This window comes from Argiope bruennichi, chromosome 11 (genome assembly GCF_947563725.1).
Source record: "Argiope bruennichi chromosome 11, qqArgBrue1.1, whole genome shotgun sequence".
In the NCBI taxonomy this organism is placed as follows: domain Eukaryota; kingdom Metazoa; phylum Arthropoda; class Arachnida; order Araneae; family Araneidae; genus Argiope; species Argiope bruennichi.
Window position 1 is genome coordinate 4,791,606 of NC_079161.1, and position 25,290 is coordinate 4,816,895.

The following is a 25,290-nucleotide window of genomic DNA, read 5'->3' on the forward strand; positions in this document are numbered from 1 at the left end:
CATTGAGCTGAATTTAATAAATATTGGTATTTCGTGCCTCAAAATCAATCTTATTCATTTTTATACTATTTTTGTGATAAGAACAAGCTGATAGAATCATTCTTTGCTAGGTAGCTATGAGTTTACATATCAGAGGATTTGTCTTTTCCTAGGTCTACCAATACATAAGCTTGTAAATTTAATGGGTTAAACTTGTTTGGGAAGTGGGATGTTAGCTTGGGTGTCTGATCTTATTCAAATTAGCCCTTGTGTAACTTTGATACAAGACTCTATCTAATCAACTGTTGTAACAAATTGGTTTCAGCTTTCATTCTATCTTGCAGAAATTTACTGAAGTCATATGTTTTATAAGAAACCATTTAATATATATATATATATATTCATTTTTCTGCTCTCATTAATACTGCCAAAATAATTATAAACAACATAATTCCCATCTTTTGATATTAAAATACCTTGCATTTCTTTTAAATACTAATGGACTATTCTTAAATATTTCTGCTGCTGATATTGGATCAGAATGCTAAAATAGAAGACTCAATACAATTTTATAATGTATTGAGTCTAATACTCAATTTTAAAATGCTCTTATAACAGTCTTCAGCTTCTTTCATAATTTTCTACACTGATTATAATAATATGAATTAAAAGAAATCAAATACATAAAAATAAAATACAATATTTATTTCAGATTCTTTCACAGCTCATTTGGTTTACTATTTAAATTGTTCAGTTCAGGTTTATAAAATTTTCCTTGAATATAAACTCTGGGTACACAGATGTTTTCTTTTCGATTAACAGTTTCTCTTGAAACATATTTATTCAATACAACTATGAATCCTGCATCAGTAGTTAACTTCTGAAGGTATTCTGAAAGAAAACTCGTGGTCAAACTTGATTGAATAAATATTAAATTTTATTTATAGTAATATGGATATCATAATTCAAGATTTAAATACTAAACATATATATGAAAAAAAAAACATTCATTTAGGCAATTCACATATATATTAAATGTTCGAATGATTTTTAAACAAATAAAGAATTAAAAAATATCTTAAATATGTTGAAAAATACGTTTAAAATTTTGAAAACCACCTAAATCTGCAAAATGTTACTAATTCTTGAACTAACAGGGTTTTGGAGGTTAGACAATTTTAGAAAGTGGCTATCCCACAGAAAGAAAACAATTTTAGAGAGTGGAAGTCACACATTTTTCAATAACAATGGATTTTCATTGAATAAAACATATAGATTAAATATTTTTTTGTATAGATTTGAGACATAAAATGATGGGGAAAAGCAAATGAAGCAATGATAATAACATTTCACAATAAAATCGTAGGTTTTAATCATTTTTACTGGATAACTAATAGAACTGGATAAAACTGATAATCTTTTTATTCAAAAATTAAGGAAAAAAAATTAAACCTTTTTAAAATGAATTTTGATCCTCTGTCTCTTAACCTATGTGTGAAAATCTCTAATGAGATAACAGAAAAGTTTTAAGATGTCTAAATAAATACTTGTCATTTTAAAATATGGTCAGTTGTTTTATTCAATTACAGAGAAAAGTAAGTTCATCTATAAGTAAATTAATTATTCCTCTACTTATAAAATCTATTGCACAGTGGGTCTTGAATTAAGTGAGCAAGTTTGAGTTAAACAGTAGAATACAGAAAATAATTCATAACCTTAATTTTCATAGCAAACTATTAATAATGAATTCATATTTGTAATCTATACTTATAATAAAGCTCAATGTGTGCGTTGGTGCTCTGCAGGTCAGACAGTTTGACCTACAGCTACCAAATTCGGCATGCACATACATTGGAGGTCGGAAATGTGCACCTTGGAGCGATTTTTTCAAATTTTTAATTAGAATTTTAATTAATTAAAAATTAAGGGAATTTTTGGCGTTTTTCCTTTATAACTTCCAAAAATATTACAGCACATTAAAGATTAAAAAATTATCTTTTTAATGATACTAATGTTTTAACCAAAAAATTAAATTTCTATTTCTAATGAATAATTTTTTGCATGTTCACATTATGAGTGAAAGGGAAAAAATTAGCTTTTCTTAATATGTTGCCATCATATTGACAAAAGCTCAAATTAAAACATAAATGAACTATTATTGCAAATTAAACATATAAAAATGTAATTTTCAGCAAGTGTCTGTATGAAATGAAATAAATATGAAATATGATTTTTTCTAAGAAGAAAATGTAAAGAAAGGTTTTTATGACTTTTACAATATCTAAATTATTGATTCAATAAATCAGTTTTATTTGAGACAAATATGGTTTAATATATATTTTTTCAATTTAAGGCCCAATGGCTAATTTGTAAAACTTTAATAATAGAAATACATCTATAAAGATAGTCTAAATGAAGAAAATAATTATAGTATGTAACATGAGTCTATAAATGCTTTAATAAATGAAGAATGTTTAACTTTTATCTAGATCCTCTGCTCTGTGAATCATATTTAACAAGATATTTTTCAGATACTAATATTTTAAATTAAAAGAGTTAAAACTTCAATCAACTCAGTCTCTAAAACTGACTGATTTATGAATATTTAAATATCACTATTCAATAAAAACGGGTGATTTTAGACCACTTCATCTACTATTTCAAAGATGATAACTAAGATTATACAAATGTTGATTGCTATAAACTATTCTATTCAAAATTTCATAAACAGAGCAAATTTGATAGCAGAAGACAGAAAAGTCCATTTACTTCCTTAAAAGTTGAAGTGTCAAGACTATTTCGCAGAATATGATTCAATTAGGACCAAAGGACTTTTTTACGTATATTTATATACCGAAAAAAATAAAATAGTGTTACTTACATCATTTAAATCCTTTTGAAAGTAAAACTAAATTTCATGGCGAATCTGGGAAAATTTTGTTGAATAATTCTTGAGATATTATACAAATTATGAAAATCATTCTGTAATACACATAAGATTCAAATGCTGATCAACTGTTTTCAATACTGATATTTAAAAAAAAGATTAACAGTTTCAGTAAAAAAAAATTTTTTTCATATTAATTGCAATTTAACCATTTTCACTTTAATAATGAAATTTTACGGAGCTGACAGAAAATTAGAGAGATAGTATATTACGGCTTAAGGCCTTTATAATAGTATGAGTTAATAATATGACTTCAAATTTTGTAGCTTAAAAATATTTTGATGAAGAAGCTATTAAAAGACAAGTTACATAAAATATTTACTTGAAAAGTTTAATGAGTACTAAGATTGGCGAACCAGTTGGTCGCCAAAGGCGGCTAGTGTTTTATTATATAACTATCTATCTTCACACTAACTAACTTTGATTAGTTATATCATACAAAATAAAAGAAAATCTTATTTTCAATCATGCAAGCACCATACACATAGAGCATTCTGAACAATAAACTATGCTCACAGACTTGTGATACTGAGATTGAAGAGGCTAGCAAAGCTTTATTTTGCATTATAAAATGGAGAATAGTACGAGGGCAAAGTATTCATGAGCTTTCATCCATATCTATACTTGTAATAAAGATGAATGCGAGCGTGGGTGCTGGATGCCGAATAGTAGCATCTTTCATTACATTTTTAATGTTTAATACGTAAATAATTTTTTGCTGAGGATTCCAATTACTTATAACAGGTATCTCTTTTTTGAAAAATATACTTAGAGTGTGACATAACTGGTGACTAAATTAAAAATAGATATATTTTTTCAATGAAAAATTTTCTTAGATGCAAATAATTATCAAGATAATAATTTAATTATTAATTTATCAATTAATAATTAAATTAGTTTATATTTTTAGTAATTAATAAAAAATTTAATTCAATAAAATAAAATTGCACATGGCTGACTACAATATACAAGTGTTGATTACACTCATTCATATAAGTCAGTATAATTGATAATTTGTTTATAAATTACTACTTTTCAAAGTAATATTATAATTGTGCTAGATTACAACACTTTATAGCTTTAGTCCTGACAAGAATAGTTTAGTCCTGACTAAAATAGCTTTAGTCCTGAAAAGATTTCAGTTCTTCCTCTGAAAAGCTCATCGTCATCATCATAAAGCTTTAAAGTGCATGAATACTTGAAATAGATCAGCATTCACTATTAGATTAGCATTATTGATACAGGAATAGTGATATTGCAAAATTATGAAATGGGTAAAAAAGCCTTTTTTTTTTCATATACATCTTAAGATTTCTTCTTTTATGGAAGGGGAGAAAAAAACACCAAAATATGGCTCGTAAAATTTATTAGGTCCAACACTGAATTTAAATTTCTGCTGGTAGAAATTTTTTGACCTTATGGATTACAATACAATAGTGAAATTATTTTATGAGGCAGTTAGAGTGCTGTTGGAAAATTTACCCAGGGGAAGGGGGGAAGGGAAGGAATTTCTAATTCATCATTGGTGCAACAGTTTTACCAGCCCATAAGCAAAGGTAAATAGTAATAATAAAAATTCTTGTACAGCAGTTGCACAGCTCGTAAACAAATGTTGAAATGGCACATAAATATTTAATGTGGCTATTATAAAAAGAAGTTCATAAAGTCAAATCAGCAATTGTGACAGAAGGGCTATCAAAGATTTTCACCACAGAAAATGCATGGTTTTTATGCAACAGTGAGTACTGATAACACATTAAATGCCACTATATTTCACAAAAAATAAATATTGCACAAATGATTTTAGGAGGTCTTTGGTTTTGCCAGTTATTTTAAATATATGGAATTATATGTAGGAGAGAAATAAATTTGAATAGAATGCGATATATTTTCTTCTCAAAACTGATATGTAATTATTATTATTGCTAAAAAAGTTCAATATAATTAAAGTGAAAAAAATTCAAACAGTTGCAATGAAATGGATCAATGAAGGCAATATTATTTTATCAGAAATGTATTAAGAAACATCTATAATTAATAACCGAAAGTAATGAAAAGAAAATTCAGTCATTCACAGTAACTAGAGAAACAAATTCTAATAGCATTTCAGTAAACGGAATTTTATCAAATTACCCTCAGAAAAATAAAAGGCTCTAGTGCCATCCTGTCGTACATAAAAATTTTCATCAAGCTTATGACCAGGGCCAAATCGCAGCATAGCTTGATCATACAGGCCATAATCTCTTATTAGCAGCATACCACCTGGTCGTAGAACCTGAAAATTTATATTGAATATATATATTATATTATTAATAATCATAAAGATTCCCCAAATTTTAAATAACTTGAAATTACAGTTAAATTTTAGTTTTTATAAGAAATTAAAAATATATAATGGGTATGATATGCATCTTGATTGTATCATTTGTGACCTTTGAGATGGTAAAGTTATACTAAGTGGGTAAAATAAATTTTGCAGTTTTATACTAAATGGGTAAAATAATTGCAGTGTGGTAAAAAGACGTTTGGGGCATGGCAATAAATCCCCCCCCATTCTTATTTGCATTTTTTGGCTTAAAAAAGTAGAAAATATTGTATTTGAGACACCAAATCATCTATAAACCTTTGCTAAGCCACTGTCTATTTTTAATGATAAATGCAATATCTGATCAATATGGCAAAAATTTATTGTATTACTTTAAAAATTAGGCCAAATCATAAAATTAAAAAAAGAAACTTGTTGAATTTTGAAGTTAAAAACTGTTTCCAGCTTTGCTTTATTTTACATACGAAATATCACTGAAGATACAGGGTCAAAAATATTTGATTTGATGTAATACAGCCCATTGAGATCTACAAAATATTTTTAAAATATATAAATTTCCTTTTCCCAATCAATAATTTTGATGGCATCAGGCAAAAAGTAAAATTTTTAATGACTTGAAGGAAGACACTGAAAAAAAATTGAAAATGTAATTCTTCCCATAGGTGGATTAGATTTTAAAAAATTAACAGAAATTTATAATTTTGATGTATGATATGAAGACTACATATCAAAATTTATTTATTAAGTTCAATTGCATTTTTGAAATATATTTACATTTATATAAACTGACAGGGTTCTAAAAAAAAAAAAAAAAAAAAAAAAATTTTTTTTCTTTTTTTTCTTCTTCTTTTTCTTCTTTCACTTATACCCCAGCTCACAAATGTTTAAATCCCCAAAATTTCAATATTTTTTAAAAATTTACAATACTTTCTCTTGAACATACATGAGAAAATAAAAAAGGATGAGCTCATTCAATTACAAAATAACATTAATATGCAATTATAATTGTGTCATTTTACTATCATCAATACTTAACTCTTTCAGCGGTGGTGGTCGCAAAAAGGACAATAATTTAAAAATAAAAAATTATTGGCTTTAAAATCACAAAAATTGCTCAGAAAATAGCATTTAGTCTCTTTTTAGAAAAATAAATGGCAGCACAAGCAATGTTCGTTTCTTTTATGGCATTAAATTTCAAAAGTTTTAATGACCCATGCTAGAAAGGATTAAAGAATATAAATTAAAATTAATTTATATTCTTTAATACTTTCTTATTAGTGTTATTATTCCTAATTAGTGTTAACAAATAGGTACCAGAATAAGATAGCACAGTTCTTAAATAAATGTTGACATTTACACATAAATTAATAACCTAGAAAAAAAACTTATTGAATATTTCGAAGCAAAAAATAATATTAAAATAAGTCATGCTCATAGTATTGCAATAAAAGAATGGAGGTTAATAAACTGATAATTGACAACTTAATAGCTTTTCTAAGCTTTATTAATCTTTTTCTAAAAAAATGGGTGTTAAATATAAAATATTGACAAATACTTCCTTCTCTATGTTCAAAACACCTATTTTAAACAAATGTAAAAATATAAAATAAAGCTACTAAAAAAAAAATCAAGAGAATTTTAATACATCCTTTTAATCTAAATGAAATTAATCTCATAATTTTTCTTACTTATGGGGATTTTGTTTCATCGATGCCATTTTTAGTATTGACATTTAAAGGACAACAAATCTCCAGTAAAAAATAGGGATATCAATATCTTCAGTCTTGAAAATAATTACTATGATACAGATTCCTTTTAAATTCATGAAAAATGTCAGAATAAAAAAGCAGAAATATTAGAATCAATTAAATTTTTTAAATTTTATTTATTAGTTCAAAAGAAAATACTTTTTCTGTAAAAACTGAAGTTTTTCTTGCAAGATACATGGACTTGCTTTATTTATTCATATCTGTCAGCTTTTGAGTTTAATAGTCTCAATTCACATAGAGATTTCTACAAAGAATTAATGAAAATATAAATATTTGACAGGAAAAATTTACATACATAAAATATTGCCTATTTAATAAAACAAACTTACAAGATAAACTATAACAGGAATTCGTACCCCCCCCCCCCAAAATTTAAGGCAAATTACAATTCCAGAGATTTTAAAGATTCCAAATTTAACAAATCCAGGAAGCTAAGATCAAAAGTAAAATAATTTTTCCAAATATTGATTGAATTTAAACAATAGTATCAAACTAAGAATTAAAATCAACTTCAAAAACATTCAAAATAACCCATACAAGACATATACTAACACATCTATCAAAACTTGATAGATAATTTATTCTTCACAAAAAGAAAATGAATTATTACCTCAAAAATATTTTTTAAAACAAAAGGCATCTTGTCAGGATGAATTGCTGATAAAACAAAAATCATGGTAGCCACATCAACAGATTCTGGAGCAATTTTCTCACTTAATATTTCTTGAGTTATATCACAGACAAATGCATTACAAGTAATTGGGTCATATAAGCTATTCTTCTGAAAATAAATAAAAAAATTTCCAACAATTCAGTTTACATTTTAAAACAAAAAAAAACTTCAGCTAATATTTACTAAATACTTTGTCTTAAAAATTCATAAGGGCTATTGAAATTAAAAAATTCATGACACTTCAATAATTTGATATACAAAAAAATAAATGTCAAATCATCCTAACTTTGAATAGTAAACTAACATGATCAGGGAGGAGAACAAGTATATTAAGAAATTTCTATTTGATTTTAAAAATATCTTCATTATAATAAAGCTGAATAATTTATCAGATTATATAGCGAAGATATGAGTTTACTACCCTGATAGTGATTTAAAGATTTTATAAATATTTGAAAAGATTTAAGAAATACAAAAACTAGCTATGATGACTAAGAACATTTTTTCAAAGGCTTAGTAAAAGAATTGTCCAATCACAACTCGTTTTGGTATTCATTTGAGGGATTAAAAAAAAAAAAAAAAATGCTAATGTAAGAGATGTTAATAACTGAATTTTATTTAAATATTAAAGGAAAGTTTAATATTTATTTGTGATAATTTTGAAAATATCCCTGCACAAAAGGATTTTTATACCTTTTTAAAGTTTAAAAATTGTCTTTTTAACTATAGCAATTTCATTGTCATGCTTTAAAAAAAAATTTGACAAATTTTTAAATAAATTTTTTTATCTAATGTTCAATAACAAATTTCATTGTTGCCATTCAACTTAAATTATTTTCATAGTTTCAAGAAATATTTAATCATATCATTTTCTTCTATCATTTGAATGCCAAAGAGAAAAGATTCTGCTTATTATCTGTGCAGTTTGCACTACAAATTGGAAAATGACAATACCTTTCATGACCACTACCATGAAATTAAAAGATAGATTAAAGGCTAGTTGCATTTTTAATGGTACTAGGGTAAAATAATATGGTTTTAAAGTCTATCACATATTGATTAAAACCATTTTGTTAAGAAAATTATGACCATCAAATTACAAAAAAAAAAAAAAAAAAAAAAAAAAACTGACTGAAAAAATTAATACTACGAATTTACTGGATTTTTATTTTTAGTTGCCATAGATGACTAATAATTGACTGACAATAAAATTCTTTGATTTATCATAATTATTGCTTTCTGGCTAATTTTGAGTTATGATATATAATCTTGGAATAAAAATGACTTTAAAAATTCTTTTGGCATAAATCAGTTACAAGCTTAAAAAGTTGAGGCAAGTTTACTCTAAATTGTGGAACTGAAAATCTATAGAATTATTAAAGTATGAAAATGCATGTCATTCGGATATATATTCATTTTCAGTAATATGCTTATAAAAACGCAATTAAAATTATTCAACAAAAATTTCAACTAATGTTAATAGCAAATGAACTATCAATCCTCAATAACAATAGAGAAAAATATTTGTGATGAGTTTCTACAAGTTCTGAAACTTGCCATATATACACATTAGAAGGCCGGAATGTAAACCTCAGGGCCATTTTTTCCCAAAAAAAAAAAAAAAAAAAAAAAAAAAATTATCCTTTTCTATAATACTAATTTAGATGTTAGATTTCATGAGAAAGGCTCACATGCATGTTACTTGCAATGTATGAAATGCAAGCATTCTTTAGAATATTTAAGCAATTTATTGAATACCATATGAGAAATACACTTTCCTTAAATACCTTGAAATAAAATATATATTAAATATGAAAAATACTTTCCTTAAGTATTGCATATATTATCAAGGCATTATATAAAATGACAAATACTATTTAGGCAAAGAAAGGGGAAAATATCATGACAGCTCCATTATTTAAATAGTTTATTGGTTTTGAAACAAAAAATGCAAAAAATACTTTTATCATTTTTAATAGCACTGCCACAAAAGATGTGAATTTTTATACATGTATGTGCATAATTGGTTTCTTCTAAATATACACAGCATGTAGCAGAAATCTCTTTAATAAATGTGCTTTCATCATGTTGATTTAATCTGCCATCAAATATTATCTTAGCCATGTTTTCTGATACAGTGTCTTCTTCTTCCATTAGAGGTTCATTTCACATTTTATCAGTTTTATATTCTTTAGAATATTTAAGAAATGTGTAAAATGTTTGTTCATTCATACACTGCCAGCTGATTTATGGTGTTCTAAAATGCCTAGTTATTCTGTAAGTCTGTATTATCTTCATCTACTGACTGTAACAAACTGAATAAGTTTAAGGTTACATTTTAACATCTCTCACAATTTGATGCTTAAAAATATGTAGCCGAAGAAAGCAGAAATATAAGCAATGCATAAGAGACTTTACTGAATGCACCCAATATTCCCAGCTAATCAGATGGTCACAAAAGTTGACCAGGATAAAATTGCATGAAAAATCATACTGATTACTACAAACGATCAATTTAAATAAATTATTCTTAGTTATTAAAATATGAAACCATGTCAATATTTACAAAAACAACAAAAATCTTATTTCAATACATATTTAGTATATAAAAGGCATGTATAATGAAGTTAACTTTTTGTGGTCCTCAAAAATGCTACATTCTCAGCTAATATAAAAATGGAAAAAAAATACAAATTACATAATGCTAAAAAAGTTGAGAAAACAATCATATTAAATTCAGAACCTATTTTACCTTAAGTAAATCTATAGCTTGAGGTGAGAAATCAAAAGCATGGATGAAGAATGACGTTCCTTCAGAAATCAAAGGAAATATAAAGTTGCCAACACCACAACCAACTTCTAATAAAACAGGTTTCTGTTTATTATCCTTTAAAGAATAAAAATTATTTAAAAAGCATGTTTATATTATAATATTTTAAAACTATAATTCTTAATGATATTAATGCAAGCTGTGTATGTATTTATTGACACTTGACAAATGACGACTAAAAGAGACAAAATATGGTACAAATATGCTTTAGAGGTGAATTAGAAAGGCTAAACCTGAAATTAATAATAAAATAAAATGATGGATAATAAAACAAGTTTTTTAATTATGACAAACATAAGAGGGGTTTCAGAAAACATTATTACACAAAAATAATTTTCACAAAATAAAGTTTTAATTGGTTTTCTTATGTGATATTTCTTTCAACTTTAATAAATAATTGTAAATTTCATTTAGAATTTTCCATTACTTCAGTGACAATCATATACATTCCATTATTTAATCAACTATTTTAATAATTTTCCTTCCTCTAGCCATAAATAGTAATATTACTTATAAAATATTAGTTTGGAGTAGGGGCCACTAATTACACAGCATACTTTTTTTTTTTTTCTTTTTGTGATATGCATATACAATAACCATATACACCATAAATGGGGTTTTTTTTCTCGTGCTCTTGCATTCATTTACATGAAAAAAATAAAATTTGCATTTAATTTTTCAACTAAACTATTTTTTGCATACATTTCAATTTTAATCATATAATTTATCATTACATTTTATATATTTACCATTTAATCATTCAATTTTATTTTTGTTAGTTTTATCCTGTAATACAGAATAAATTTTAAATTATTATATTTATATTTTAAAAGCCACACCAAAGGCAGTAGGAATATAATAATGATAATTTAATTTTCCCAGGGTTAATAAATATATATAAATAGATATTTTCATTGAGATCCATTTTCAGTTTATATTTTCTTTGAAATTATATGATTAAAAACTTTGGTATGTATATTTGAGAGAATTTGCAATAGAATAAGAAAGAAAAAATTGATTAATTATTAAAATTTGACTAATAATAAAAGCTGTACTTAATTTTTTTAGTTTCATCATAAAGCTACACACAAGTTATAAGAAACAGGATATAAAGTTTTAAGTAACTGACTGATAAAATTGATTAAAATTAAGAAAAATTTCCTTATTTGATATTTCTTTTGCATAACCCACATGCACACACAGAAAAAAAAAAAAATGTTAGAATTTGCCATACATTTAATGTCCTTACTCATGATTGCCCTTAAGTGGAACTGAAATATTCTTTCGAGAAAAAAAAAAATCAACAAACTCTTCAATTAATCTTTAGGAATGTACTTAAAAAAAAGATTAAATACTACAAACAATTAGTACATGGCACTTTGAAAAAATAAATTAGATAAATTATTCAACTTTATCATTTACCGATTTAATTAGACTTTCATAAGATAGTTGGTCAGAAAAAAAAATTTACTCTAGACCTTGATTAAGATTTGATATTTATAAAAAAAAGTCTGTAAATTTTGCCAATAAAACAACTGCAATTACATTCCAAATATTCCACTTGTACTTGAGAGCAGATTTTTTTTTAAAAAAAGTTGAATCTTACAGCTTAATAAGAAGTATTTTTACTTACTTTGGATATATTGGCGAGTTCTTCGAATTCACGTTTTGTCCAATGCCTATCCTTAAAGAAATTTGTTTTATTTCGCTTATAAAATAAATCCCAGTTTTTCTTCGCTTCAGCTTCTAACTTATTTCGTTTGAATTCAGTTAACAAAACTTTATCCTTAGATAGCTGTTCTATTTCTTCGCCGCTCAATTTGCGAGCATAATGGCCACAAATATCTGGTTGCATCTTGATAGTTTTTGTTTCTTTAGAACCCCGATTATATTATTAACATAGTAAATTTGACATATTCGATAATATAGTGCATTTTATCAGTAATTATAATCAATCAAGAAAAAACAAATAATTTAAAAAAATTCAACACAGAAAAAAATTGAGATACACATTCACTTTATTTGCATTCTCAATTAAAAATTCAAAACTACAAACGATTTTTTGCACCTCACGTGTATTCGGGGGTTTCTTACGTTCAGGACGTCACCAATTTGTTTACCTAATTTGAATCAAAAACGATGCTTCACGTGCTTTGAAGTTGAAGTATATTTTTACTGTCTTATGCTAGATAAAAATTTTATTCACAAGTTTTTCTTGAAATTAAACCTTAATTGTTGTTCTTGAAATAGAAGAAGAGAATGTCCCGATTATCGGAGTGAAAAATGTGCATTTCGGTGATATGCTTTCCCAATTCTATTCTATTTTTACTTTCAACGATTGTTTAAATTTTACTAAAAAAAATATAGGAATTTGTTTTTATGGAACTTGTAAACTTGTTTCAGGAAAAAATACCTTCCCCCCAAATATATTTTACATTTTTTTACCACTAGATGTCGGAGCAGTAGCCTATTTCTATTGTAATGGCTAGCGTCTCAATCGCCACTCTTATGTCTATGGAGTGGGCGAATCCACCACAAACCATACATTTCGAGGTAGAAATGTTAGAGAATGAGAGGTGCGCTCGCAATAAATGCTATAGCTTACATTTTGCAACAAGCGATTTAAATGAATTGTTTCCCACTGAGAATATCTCTATCATTGCTTTTGCATCATTTTTTGTTAGAAACAATATTGTTACTGTAGTGAGTGAGAGAAATTACATTTTAATTTATCTCCTATTAATGTACTTTTAAATCAAATGGGTATTTCTTAACTTTATAAACATCGTTGTTTTGCTGTTCATTAATACATATCAAGGAAAATTAAAGCACAAGTTGGATTTCTGAGCTTAGAAATTCTAAAAATAGATGCTAGTTCTGAGTACATCAAGGCAAACGCACTCAATTAAATATTAGCAAAACAAATTTTCCTCAGAAAATAAAGGTATTGTATTCACACAATTAAATAAATAAATTGTATGAAGCTCATCTTTTTTTTTTCAATGAAAGTGCCTATTAGATAAAATTTCCTCCCCCTATACTATTAAAAAGTTTTTTTGTAAAGGGATATATATGATTAGTCATTAATATTAAACTTTTTTTGGTTACACAAATCATGAGTTTTGTATGTGGTAGCAGGGGAAACATTCGTCACACTGAAAGTATTTTTTAATAGAATTCAAGATTCATTATTATCACAAAAATTCAGAATCCTCTAAAAACAGCTAAAGAACTGGAAAAAAAAAAAAAAACATTAGAAAAAAATGACAAGTCATATGAAGAAAATGAAGTCTTAAATTTTTTGTTTGTACTGAAAGATAAACACTGTCTTATTTTTTTTTATCTAGCATTTCCTGTGCCAAAATAATATACAAAAGAAAGTTGATAAAGCATGAAATAGAATTTATATTAAATAATCTTTCATATAAGATGAAATGGAATTAGTATTAAGCAATCATCTCTTCAATAAGTTGAAATGTTACTGAAAAATATGTTTTAAACTAATCTGTTGACTTAAGATTCGCCTAAAATACCATTTCACACCCATCAAACCGATAAAAGTATATAATTTAACATAGAAATTATAATGCTTAGCCCGGATACCCCTCTCTCTCAAACGTCCCTACCTCCGAAAAATACAGCTTGCGATGGATTCGTCCTTGCCATAGGGAGAAGAGTGGGCATTGAGATGCTTATATTGAAACCAATCTGAGGATAGAGATTGGTAAAAGCGGGAGTGTCTGGACAAATAACATTCGAAAGCATTGTTATTGTGTCTGGTACAAAGCAACAATACCTGTTGTTTCTGTTTGAAGTTACATGTTGTAACATGAAAGTTAAAGACGCTTGACAGAATTATTTCATGTGCAACGTTTATGTTCAATGAAAACTAACTTTTTTACGGGACAATTCTTATTAAAATAAAAATTGGAAATTTCATTAGGTATAATTTTTCTTTTTTTATTGTTACCAGGTAAGCACATTTTGTTACTAAAGTGTTAATATGAATTCATTGCTCCGTTGAAAATAAAGAAAGGATCGGAGCTTCGATAGTTTGTTAAGATTGAATGTTTATTGCGTAATATGACGCAATCTAGTATCTACTTATAGATCCGTACTTCATTTCATTTGTACCCCTTGTGACATATTCAAAATATTTTACACGGATTGACTGATGTATAGAAATTTGTTTGGAGTTGTCATATGGGTTAGTTTTTCAAATGTCTAAATGAGAGGTGTGTTTTTTTTATTCTAATTTTTATTTCTTCAGATAGAGAGTAATTCTTATATTTTTTTACGCTTTTTTATTTGAATGCTTTAGTATAACTACCTTGAGTCTAGCAAAGTCAAATTAAACTTACTACTTTTAAAGTTGATTTGTCGATTTTTTTTAATGTGTAGTGTTAAATAAATTTATCATTGCAGTTATATAAATGTTAATAGAATTGAAAAATCTGTACAGAAATATTGCAATGAAACTTTTGAGAAAGATTTACAATTCATTGTTGCATTCAAGTTAAAACTAATTTCTTTATAATACTATTGCACTATTTTATGTTGAATGTATTGATAAAATTACTATGTTTCTTAAACAATCTGACTGTTGTGATTATATTTATTGTTTTAACTTGTTTTCGAGAATTTTAAGACATTGCTGAAAATCTGATTTGGAAATAATAAATTTCTATCTTAATGCCTGTATATTTTGAAAACTACTTTTTTTTATTATTTTTTTTAACTTATGTGCAAGCTGAATAAAAAAAATCAAGTTGTAGTAAAAATATGCTTTAATTGTTAATTTATAGTTATTTTTTAATTAGTTTCATATTCTAACTGCATTACAAAGAAAATCTGATTTTTAATAAAATTATAATGGCTTTCTTAAAGTTGTTGTTCAAAATAATGTTTAGGAATATTGAAAAATTTTTAGTAAAATATTTTGTTCTTATAGTTGTTTCATTCCAACTTTCTTTCCTTGCTAAAATATTTTCTTTTAATGTAACTTATATTTTTAAAAGCCTGTAACACCTATTGGTTTTTCATTCTCCTTTAGTTTAATAGATTAATGTTGGATTGATTATAGAGGTATTAGAAATAAATATTGTTTATAATGTAGTATTTTCCAAATAGCCCTTTATTAGTTTTGATTGTACTTTTAAAAATATAAATTAAAATATTTAATCTATTATAAGTGTTAATATAATATACATTATTTTTTGTAAAAAATTTGTATTTATATTGATTTTTTTGTTATATTTTAAAAATTAAAACTGAACCATGTATATTTTGGGGAAAAATTAATATTGCATAAGCACTAGAGGATTGATTAACTCTAACTGCAGCTTAAGGGAAGGGGGGGGGGGAGAAAAGGCTAATGTAAAAATTTCTGTAATTTTATATCGTGGAAATGACATTTTGAAATGAAATACATTCATCGTTGTCAACTGTTATTTAATTAACTAAATGCTTTCTAATTGTATTTATGTATGCTTAGTTATAACCTACATCATAATGAAATGTATTTTTAAAGGAAAAAAGTTCATTATTATAATAAACATAATGCATTCATTATTCTTTTCAGGTTTCTGTACAACAGTATAGGGGATTTTTGCTTTAAATGATTATCTGTCTTGAAAGTGTGTTGTGAATCATTTTGAATGAACTCATGACTACACCAATTCTTCTTTCCACCTGCATGGCTGTACCAGTGTATGTTGCTGAGGAAATTGCAGTGGGAAGATGTGTGTTCCAAAACTTTGTACATGAAGAATTTGAAGAAGAAGGTGTGCCTGATGAAATTCTTGAAGAAGTAGCTGAGGAAATCCTAGAAGAAAATGAACTGCAGAACGATCACAGTTCTGCAGCTCATCATTATGTTGATGAAAATTTTGCTCATGCACTGCATCATGTTGGGTAAGTCTATTAATAAAATACAATGCATTTGTTTCACACATTTTAGATGTGTTTTTTTAATGAAAATTTTTCTTTTAGTCCCTTTAATTCAGGATTTCTAAAGTCATCAATTTTTCATGAGACAAAAACTTTGCAGCTATTGCTTTTTTCAGAGTTTTTAATATTTGTTAAATCTGTTCAGGAAATCAGCCTAAGTTGTGGCATTTCTATAAAAATACTAATTAACTATTTATATTAAACTGTTTTTATTTAGTATTAATTATTATGTGATTAATATGTTTTTCTTTCTTTCTTTTTTTTCTTTTTTTTTTTTTTGGAATTTATTTACTTATTTTTGATAAAAATGTTTGGCATTTATTATCAAGCATATTCAGATCCTTTATGTAACTACTTTCATTATCTGGTAACATTTGTTAAAATCCTGAAAGACATTCAGCTTATCTGCTTCTGTTGTCATATTTCTAAAGCATTTTTTTTTCTTTACTTTTAGAGTGGGTTCTTTTGAAATTATTAAAATTACATCACTTCTTTCTTGGGATATACTCTCATGTACATTCATATCCCATATATACCTAACATAACATTTCAGTTTTATTCAGTTTACAGTGGAATTTCAGTTTTATCCATGATAATTGTTCTTGCTTTTCTATATTGTTTTGAAATTTGAGGTATGACTGCAAATAACAATGTATTTTGAGAAAATAAATCTTGAGTTTTAAGTAATATTAATATTGTTACAAAAAAAAAAAAAAAATCAATGTTTTATTGATTTAAAATATTTCAATCAAATGCTTCAAATAAATAATATTGTATGCATATTTATTTATCATCAATTAATAATTTTCTATCTCTAGCTTTTAGGGATAACTTTTTTATTATGAACTTTTAAATATATAGGATTTTCAAGTGTTTTGAATTTGCACTTATCCGAAAACACTGTTTCTAATTATATTGACTCTTTTAATGTAATTAATGTCAAAATTAGAAATTTTACATGAGATCATGGATTTTCTTCTAATAATCATGTACAAATTTGGGTGATGCAGGGGATTTTGAACTATTTTTTGTAAATTTGGAGAGGGAATCATTGAAACTTTTCGGTTGTTTCATTTTGAAAAAAGGTAATGGAATCTGATTCCAGTTGCTGCTCAAGCTACCAACTGCATAATGTTTAATGCTGAGTTAAGAAAAATGATCAAGAATTGTTTTAAAATATACTAAGGACCAAAATAATAAAAGCATTCAGTTATCGATATATATTTTCAAATGGGTTTCTTGTCTGTTGAAACTGATTCACTATTTCTAGATTATTATTCATAAAGCATCATACTACTACATTTTTTTGGAATGTAAATGTGGGAATAATATTCAATTTTCTTTTTATTATCATTAAAAAATGTTATTCTGAGATATTTTTTGAAATGTAGTTATTTAGACCAAACGCAATATTTTTTTTTCATTGTTCTATTATTATTTTATTTATTTTAGTGGTGAAAGTCCCTTTGTAATACAGAGCTCTCGAATTATTGGGGCTACCATTCGAGAAATAGCTAATGAATTTGCCCAAAGTAGAGAAAGACAGCGCATAAAAGAGGAAGCTGATAAGGTATGTATCCGAATTGCTTGAAATTTTTAATTTAATTTCTTAATTTTCTTAATAAAAACTTCAAGACAAAATACCTTGCCTTAGTCTTTTTTTCAAAGAAGTCTCAATGAATTTTCCTGTACTAAGAATACAACTTAATAAATAAAATTTATTTTTTAAAATTTTGAAAAATCTATATTTTTAATTGCAAAATCAGAATTAAATAAATTGATTGAAGTCTTAAATCATTCTCAAAAATAAAATATTGGTATTATTATTATTATTATTTTTTTTTTTTTACTGTCATAGAAAATTAAATTAAAACTATTTTTCTGTATAAGTTTAAAAATTAATTTCCAAAAAATTTCAAAAGTTCATAAATTCTCAAATTTCCCCAAGTGGTTGAAAAAAATTAAGATGATAATTTATATTATCAAAATAGATTTAGATATTTAAATATTCATAATTATTATTAGCTTGTTAGCTTCATTATTAGATTGTTACTTGATTTCCAAAAGTATTACTGTTTTTCTAAATACCCAATTATTTTTATCTTGCAGTTTTTAGGTTCCAAAAAAATGTGCTATGAATGACCTGAATGTTTTTATATTTAATGTTATCTTTAAAATTTTAAGAACATTTTATGCTTGAATGTGTAAGAAAATATAGATATGAGTTGTCTGGTTTTGAATTGAAAATCAGAAATAGTTGATTCCATCATGTTGGGGTTTAAGGATTACTGTTAGGTCCTAAAAGTAATTAGCAATTGATTATTCAATAGTTTACTGCAATCAGTCTGCTGTTATATAAAAATACACTAGGCATCTAAATAAAAATTTGATAGAAAAATTTTGCTTTAGTTAAATATTATTTATTTTTGCTTTGTATTATTATTATTGAACAAACATGTTAAATTCCTGGCTAAGAATGAACTTGGTTAAACAATAAAAAAAAAATTTATTTAGAATTACATCTTTCTTACTTCTGCTTATCTTCATTCATGGCATAATAATAAGGGTTTAAAGAAACATGATCCTTTTTCTTTCGCAAAAGAAGTGGGTCTACATTCTGGAGATGTGGAACCACATTCTTTAAAGCCTTATTGAAATTTTAAGTTTGACCCTGATCAATTTCATTTCCTTACTGATCTCTTGGCCAAGGTTAACAAAAAATCAGAATTGCCTGAATTTACTAGACAAATGTCTCTGGAAACAATTCGTAGCATTCCATCTTCAGCTCTGAAAATGTAGACTGGTGGCAGTAAAGGAGATGATGGCGTTTCTGGTAGTGGCGTACACATTGAGACTCCTGAAGGAGCTACTGATATTTTGATTAGAAATCCTGACAACTGTTCTGTATTCAGGTCCAAACTTATTGCAATCTATAAGGGACTTCAATATATCGACACATCCTCTGAAATTGTCTTCGGAGACATTTGGATTTTAACGGATAGTCATGCCTCTATACAGCACCTTTCTCATTGAGTGAAAGTGGGGGAAAAGATTAGCATGAATATCTTAGACCTTATTGCCAGGCTCTCCGCTGAACACTGTACACTTTCAATGGGTCCCCTCACTTGTTGGTTTAAATGGTAATGAGATAGCAGATAACTTAGCCAAGACAGCCTCAGCTGACATATTTCATGGTGATGTAACACTTATTTTGAAATCTCCTTTGTCAAAAAGATGGGGTCGAATGCACATTGGTGAGTCCCGCCTGCTCATCCTTGGTACTTTGGTAAGAGTCCCAGTTGGTGTCATCGTCGGGATATATGTAGAAAACAGCAAACAGCTCTGTCTCATTTTTTGAGTGGACACACCAAATCCTTCACTTTCTAACATGATCGGAGGATTTTTGCTGAATGTCCTTGGTGCAAGGCAGATAAAGCCTCTCCTAATCATATTCTTAAACGTTTAAATTTACTGTTTTTGAGATTTTAAGGGATCCGCTATTGTTTTTGGACTTTTTAGAGATCTTTGGTTTCATGGAGGTGGTATAGCTGGGCTATATACAACCTGGGATCAGAAACAACAACAACAAACAAAAGAATTATATATTTAAATTAATAAAAGAATTTCAACCTTTAAATTACATATGAAATATTTTCAGATTTGGAATTTTTTTCAATAAATATTAAATCATACAAATTGAAGTAATCAAGACCCTGCGATATTTCTTTTTTTACTAAAGTTTTATCTTAATTCGTATTTATATGTATTTGTTTGGTGGCAGATTTAAGAGACAAATTTGGCAGAAGTAATTATCATGTTTAAGCTTATTAAAGGAAGTAGAGCTCCTAATTATTAACCTTTTTTAGTCTTGTAAAAGTGCTATAGATCACCCAGATTTACGAAGCTACTACTTAGTTTACTGTACATTTTTTGTATATATTCTGTTAACCTCTTTTTGTGTGTTTATATGTGTTACTGGTTCCATGCAGGATTGTTTTAATCTTTTTTAAGGGGCAGGTGACAGTAAAAAATAAATAAGAATCTTTCATCAAGAACAAAACTTCCTTTCAATTTTATTAATTTTTAGAAAAAATCTTTTTAAATCAATCTTTTAATTAAAAAAAAAAACTATTAAACCTAGAACCACTTGAGATTAGCTTTGTATGTATGTTTTTAGGTATGTTTACAAGAAAATCTAATGGTTCATTCTAAGTTTGTAATACTCACCTTAGGTTTTAGGAAGATTTTCTCATTTCATTGATCAAAAATTAATATTTAGCTGGTCCTGATTTTCATTATACGTTTGACTCTGAATGTGCTTAGTCATTTAACTGATATGTCCATACATGCATGAGATTGGGCCTATTAACTTATTAGATGGCATTAAGTCAGTCATAAACTTTAAAATGTTTAGATACTTTATACGAAAAGTAAAATCATGTATTTCCAAAGCAGACAATAGCATTTTATTAGGTAATAAAGAAAATAAAACAGCATTTTCTTAATCAATTAAGTTTTTATAAATTAATTTCTGTCTGCACTCTAGCTCCTTATTGAAAAATAATGAAATATTTTGCACTTTTCAGGTTAATTTATCTACCATTAATTATCAAGGATTCTATACAATATTGGAAGAAGTTTTTAGACAAGGTGTTAACAAATATAATGTGGTTGCTTTATTTTACTTTTGTGCTGATGTTCTCATCAAATGCGTTAAATCACAGCTGAAAGACATTGGCATCAAGTTATTTAAATGGGCTATACAGTACATCGTAAATCGTGTGTGTGCCTGGGTTGCTAGACATGGTGGATGGGTAAGTGTTAATTTTTGTAATTTTTCTTAAAAATCTATTATAAAATGCTTATATTGATGAAAATCAGACTGAATTTGTTAACCAGCATTTGGTAACAGCTTGGGCATTTGAATTGTTTACATATTTGCTTCAATTAAAGTCTCAGGCATACTTTTTTTTTTTTTTTTTTTCAATTAGGAAATATGAAAAAAAAAAAAAAAAAATGTTGAGTAATTTATTGTTACAAACAAGAAGTTAGGGCAAATGACGAGGGTTCTTTGTCACAAAATATTTATGAAATTTATATGTTGAAAAACTCAAAATTTAAATATTCATTTGTGATATATTATTTCCTGTTCCTGGTCTACAAAATATGAAATGAGATATCTCTTTTGAAGTGAAAAGTATTTGAAAAGAAACTACAGTTACCATTTCCTTTCAAATAATTGTTTCCATCAATTGTGCTTTCTTTTCTTTTATGGTTCTAAGAGAATTTTGCTTCTTGAATAAGCATTGGAATTTTTGTTCAGATACGTTAGATAATTTTGAAGTTAATTTGTTACTAAAATGTGTTATTTGTGTTTGTAATATGTTTCATCATTATTTATTTATTTTTCAGGAAAAAGCAATCAAACACACATTCAATAATAATGGTCAGTATATTGTAATTGGTGCAGCTGTAGGCATTTGTGCTGTAGGTTGCTTTATTTTGTACAAATGGAACAGTTAAAAAGGTCACAAGACTTTTGCATGAATGAATAATTCATTGCCATTTTTTTTTGTTTACTAATTTCATTTATTTTTTTCTTTCTGTTTATTGGATTGTATTACCAGAATATTGCCATATGTAAAATTACTCATGAATTGCGGAAGTCAAAAACAAAATGTTCATGAAATGAGTGTTGAGTTTCTAATTATCTTATACTTGATTTTTACTACCTAGTATACTATTTTTGTGCAGAAGACTTTGTACACAGATCAAAAATATTTGTTTTAAACTTTATAGTGAGAGAAAAGTTTGTATTCTTCATAGTATTTTAAAAATTCTATTAAATATCCAGCAGCCTTAAAAAAATTATAAGCAGAGTTTACTTATTTTGTAAAATCAAATATAAATTTTATTGTTGTTTAATTTGGTGATAGTTGGATTTCTTTTTGTGAAATGAATTATTTTTTGCATTAAAAGAATTTTTAGCCATTCGTTTTTAACTATTCTATGTATGTAGCAATTTTTTTTTTTCTAATCGTCTTTGTAATTTTGTACTTTAATTTTGAGCTTATTGAATACAGATATGTGCACAAATCAGTATTAAGAGAAGCATTCAGCTTTGAAAGAAGTTGTAAAGTCATTCTTTTATGTATATAAATGTATTCTGATAAATAATTTTAATTCATAAAAATTTTGCTTTTGTTAATATTTTCTGGAAATTGTGATCTCCATTCTTGTGTTATTTATTTGTTTGCAGAACTTAAATTTCATTCTCATGTGTTTATTAAATCATTTTAATGAATATGTTGTTATATTTCAGACTGTTGTTCTCATGTATTGCCCTCCCTTCTCTGTCATAACAAAAATTTCAATGTAGAATTTAGTCATTTCGTAAAAGGACAGAAACTGAGAATCACTTTTGCATTTTTATATTGCAAGAGTGGTCGTAAATCTTCTAAGTATTTTTAAAGACTGTTTCTCATTATCGTGAGGGTTATATAATCTCATTTTTATAAAGAAATTTGTTTAAAGAATCCGTCTTTGAATTCATAATCAAACTTTTGATGTACAAATTATTTATATTTGTATGTTTCTCATATTTTTGTATTTTAAAAGCTGATATTTATTTTCTCCTGAAAGAAACACTTTTGTTTTGCTGAGTCAAATTTTTGAGAAGTCATCTGTTTTGTAAAGATGTTTGTTGCTTCTTGTTTCATGTCATTTGTACATTTTTGATGCATGTATTTCAACTGAGTCCTTTGTTATGTATGCTTTTTTTTTATTTCTTAATAAAAAATTAAAATTGTTTTAAATGTGGCTAATAATTTTCTTTTCTTCATAACTCTGTGTTTAAAAGAAAGTGCAGATGATAAATATAAAAATATTTTGGGGAATCTTTTTATTCGAGCAAATATATGTGTGTGTGTGCGTGCGTGCGTGTGTGTGTGTGTGTGTCTTCAGTCTTATGAAATATGAATTGTCTATTTCGTTTCAATACTGTGAGACCGTAGCAGATAATATTGTGCAATAATAAATAATATATTTAAAATACAATCAAATGTTGATTGAATGTATTGTCTACTAATTTTAACAAAATATACTACATATGAAACAAAATATACTACATAACATACAAAATATATACTACATAAAATATACAAAATATACTACAAAAAATTTATTACATATGTTTTAAAACTTAAATATGTATTTGAATGCTATAAGTTCAACTGGCATGATTCTTTGTTAAAATCAATAACCATGGAAATGGAGGACTCAATGCAGCTAATTTGTATTTCCAGTTGATAATATTCATAGCTTTACCGAACTGAGCAAGAGTGTGTGCGAACTGGAATTTTCTTCTTTTTCTTTTAGAAGTCAATTAACTTCTTTATTGATAAGGTTTGTATCATTTGAGTTAGTTAAGAATGAATTTTGCAATATTTTTAATACTAACTTTGCTAGGAATACCCTACCCCCCCCCCCTCCTTCTCCCTGACAGAGGAAATAGATCAAAATTATTGTTATTATTATTTTGGTGTGTGTGTGTGTAAAACTGCTGTTCTTTCTTATAAGCATATTATAAAAAATGAGATTTTTTTTCTGAATTCAAATGTTAAAAATGTAATGTATAGGAGACTGAAGCTGTATTATCACTATCATTTAAATAACAATCTTTATGATACAACCTTGAATATTTCAGCTTCTTAATTAGTAGCAAAATAGACTTGCAGTGCTGCCCATAACTGGGTGGAAAGTAAAACAATCTGAAACATAATTGAAATCTGTGAAAAAATATTTTCTTAAAAATTTGCTGATACTTTAATTGATAAGCTTTTATTAGTAAACGGACTCATGCTTTGGTTTAAAAAAAGGTTTATATAATATTTTTAATGGTTTAATTTGGAAAAATTCTTTTTTTTTTTTAATTACACATCTCTGAATCTATAGAATCAAGATATGTAAATATTTGCTGAGAAAACATTTTCAATTCAGATTTGTGTAGTTAAAGGTCCATGCCCCCTTTTGTCATTTAAAATGATAGCTAATTTAGAGTAAAATACTACAAATGCAATTTGATAGAGCACTGAAGAAAGAAATGCATAACTTTCATGGGTCATTTGGTTAAAAAAAAAAAAGTAGTGAAAATGATGAAATTGCTCTGATGTTGGAGATTATTACAAGTTCCAATTTCGGAAGTATTATTATATATGGTATCACATATTAAATATAAGATTATAGTTTTGTTTCATTAGAAATTGTATGACAAAAAAGTAACAAAAATTGGCTTTGCACTTTATGGAACATTTTTTTTATAACAGTTGATTGAAAATAAACGAATGTTATGATAAGTATTGCATTATTGTTATCGCGAAGTTCTGTGCCGTCTTCTAAATGGATGCTTGAATAGATAACCACGACCTTGATGAGTCATTGTTTGCTAGTGAATGCGTCCCATCACTACGAGACGAGCGAAACACTAACTGGCGCCTTCAAGCGCAGCTGCTTTTCTCTCCTGCTCAAGGGCCTGTTAGTTTTACTTTCTCGTTTACGTAGTAGAAAGAAAAAAAAAAAATACTGTAATAGGTAATTCAAACTCGAGGTTTGAGCGAATCGTAACATTTCAAGTCTCAAGAGTCCGAAAAACACATTTTCGGAATGATGTTTGCTTGTTGTTTCTAATTGCACTTGTCATAGACAAGCCCACTGACTTTAAGAAGTCATGTTTGCTTGTGACCATGAGAAGTAAAATATGAAGACGAAATTTGGTATTTGATGTAACATCAAAATTTCCGATTTTTATCAAATTTCCAA

General features: G+C 26.6%; 2 protein-coding genes across 4 annotated transcripts; one reads left to right on the forward strand and one right to left on the reverse strand.

Moving 5' to 3' along the window:
- Nucleotides 1-663: 663 nt before the first annotated feature.
- Nucleotides 664-12,712, reverse strand: LOC129957540 (tRNA N(3)-methylcytidine methyltransferase METTL6-like). The gene is made up of 5 exons (XM_056069894.1): nucleotides 12,158-12,712; nucleotides 10,447-10,581; nucleotides 7,632-7,802; nucleotides 5,060-5,201; nucleotides 664-870 (listed from the first exon to the last, which is right to left on the reverse strand). Exons 1-5 carry the CDS (start codon nucleotides 12,377-12,379, stop codon nucleotides 698-700), a joined length of 843 nt encoding a protein of 280 aa, XP_055925869.1. The 5' UTR covers nucleotides 12,380-12,712; the 3' UTR covers nucleotides 664-697.
- Nucleotides 12,713-14,226: 1,514 nt separating this feature from the next.
- On the forward strand, nucleotides 14,227-23,288 carry LOC129957476 (bcl-2-like protein 1). 3 transcript variants are annotated; one of them, XM_056069796.1, is made up of 5 exons: nucleotides 14,227-14,497; nucleotides 16,106-16,437; nucleotides 17,926-18,043; nucleotides 21,060-21,287; nucleotides 21,886-23,288. In XM_056069796.1, the coding sequence occupies exons 2-5, from the start codon at nucleotides 16,190-16,192 to the stop codon at nucleotides 21,994-21,996; spliced, it is 705 nt and encodes a 234-aa protein (XP_055925771.1). In that variant the 5' UTR covers nucleotides 14,227-14,497; nucleotides 16,106-16,189; the 3' UTR covers nucleotides 21,997-23,288. The 3 variants fall into 3 exon arrangements, with proteins under 3 accessions (XP_055925771.1, XP_055925772.1, XP_055925774.1); XM_056069797.1 differs by having other exon boundaries at nucleotides 14,227-14,467; XM_056069799.1 differs by lacking the exon at nucleotides 14,227-14,497 and adding an exon at nucleotides 14,624-14,759.
- The last annotated feature ends 2,002 nt before the right edge of the window (nucleotides 23,289-25,290 follow it).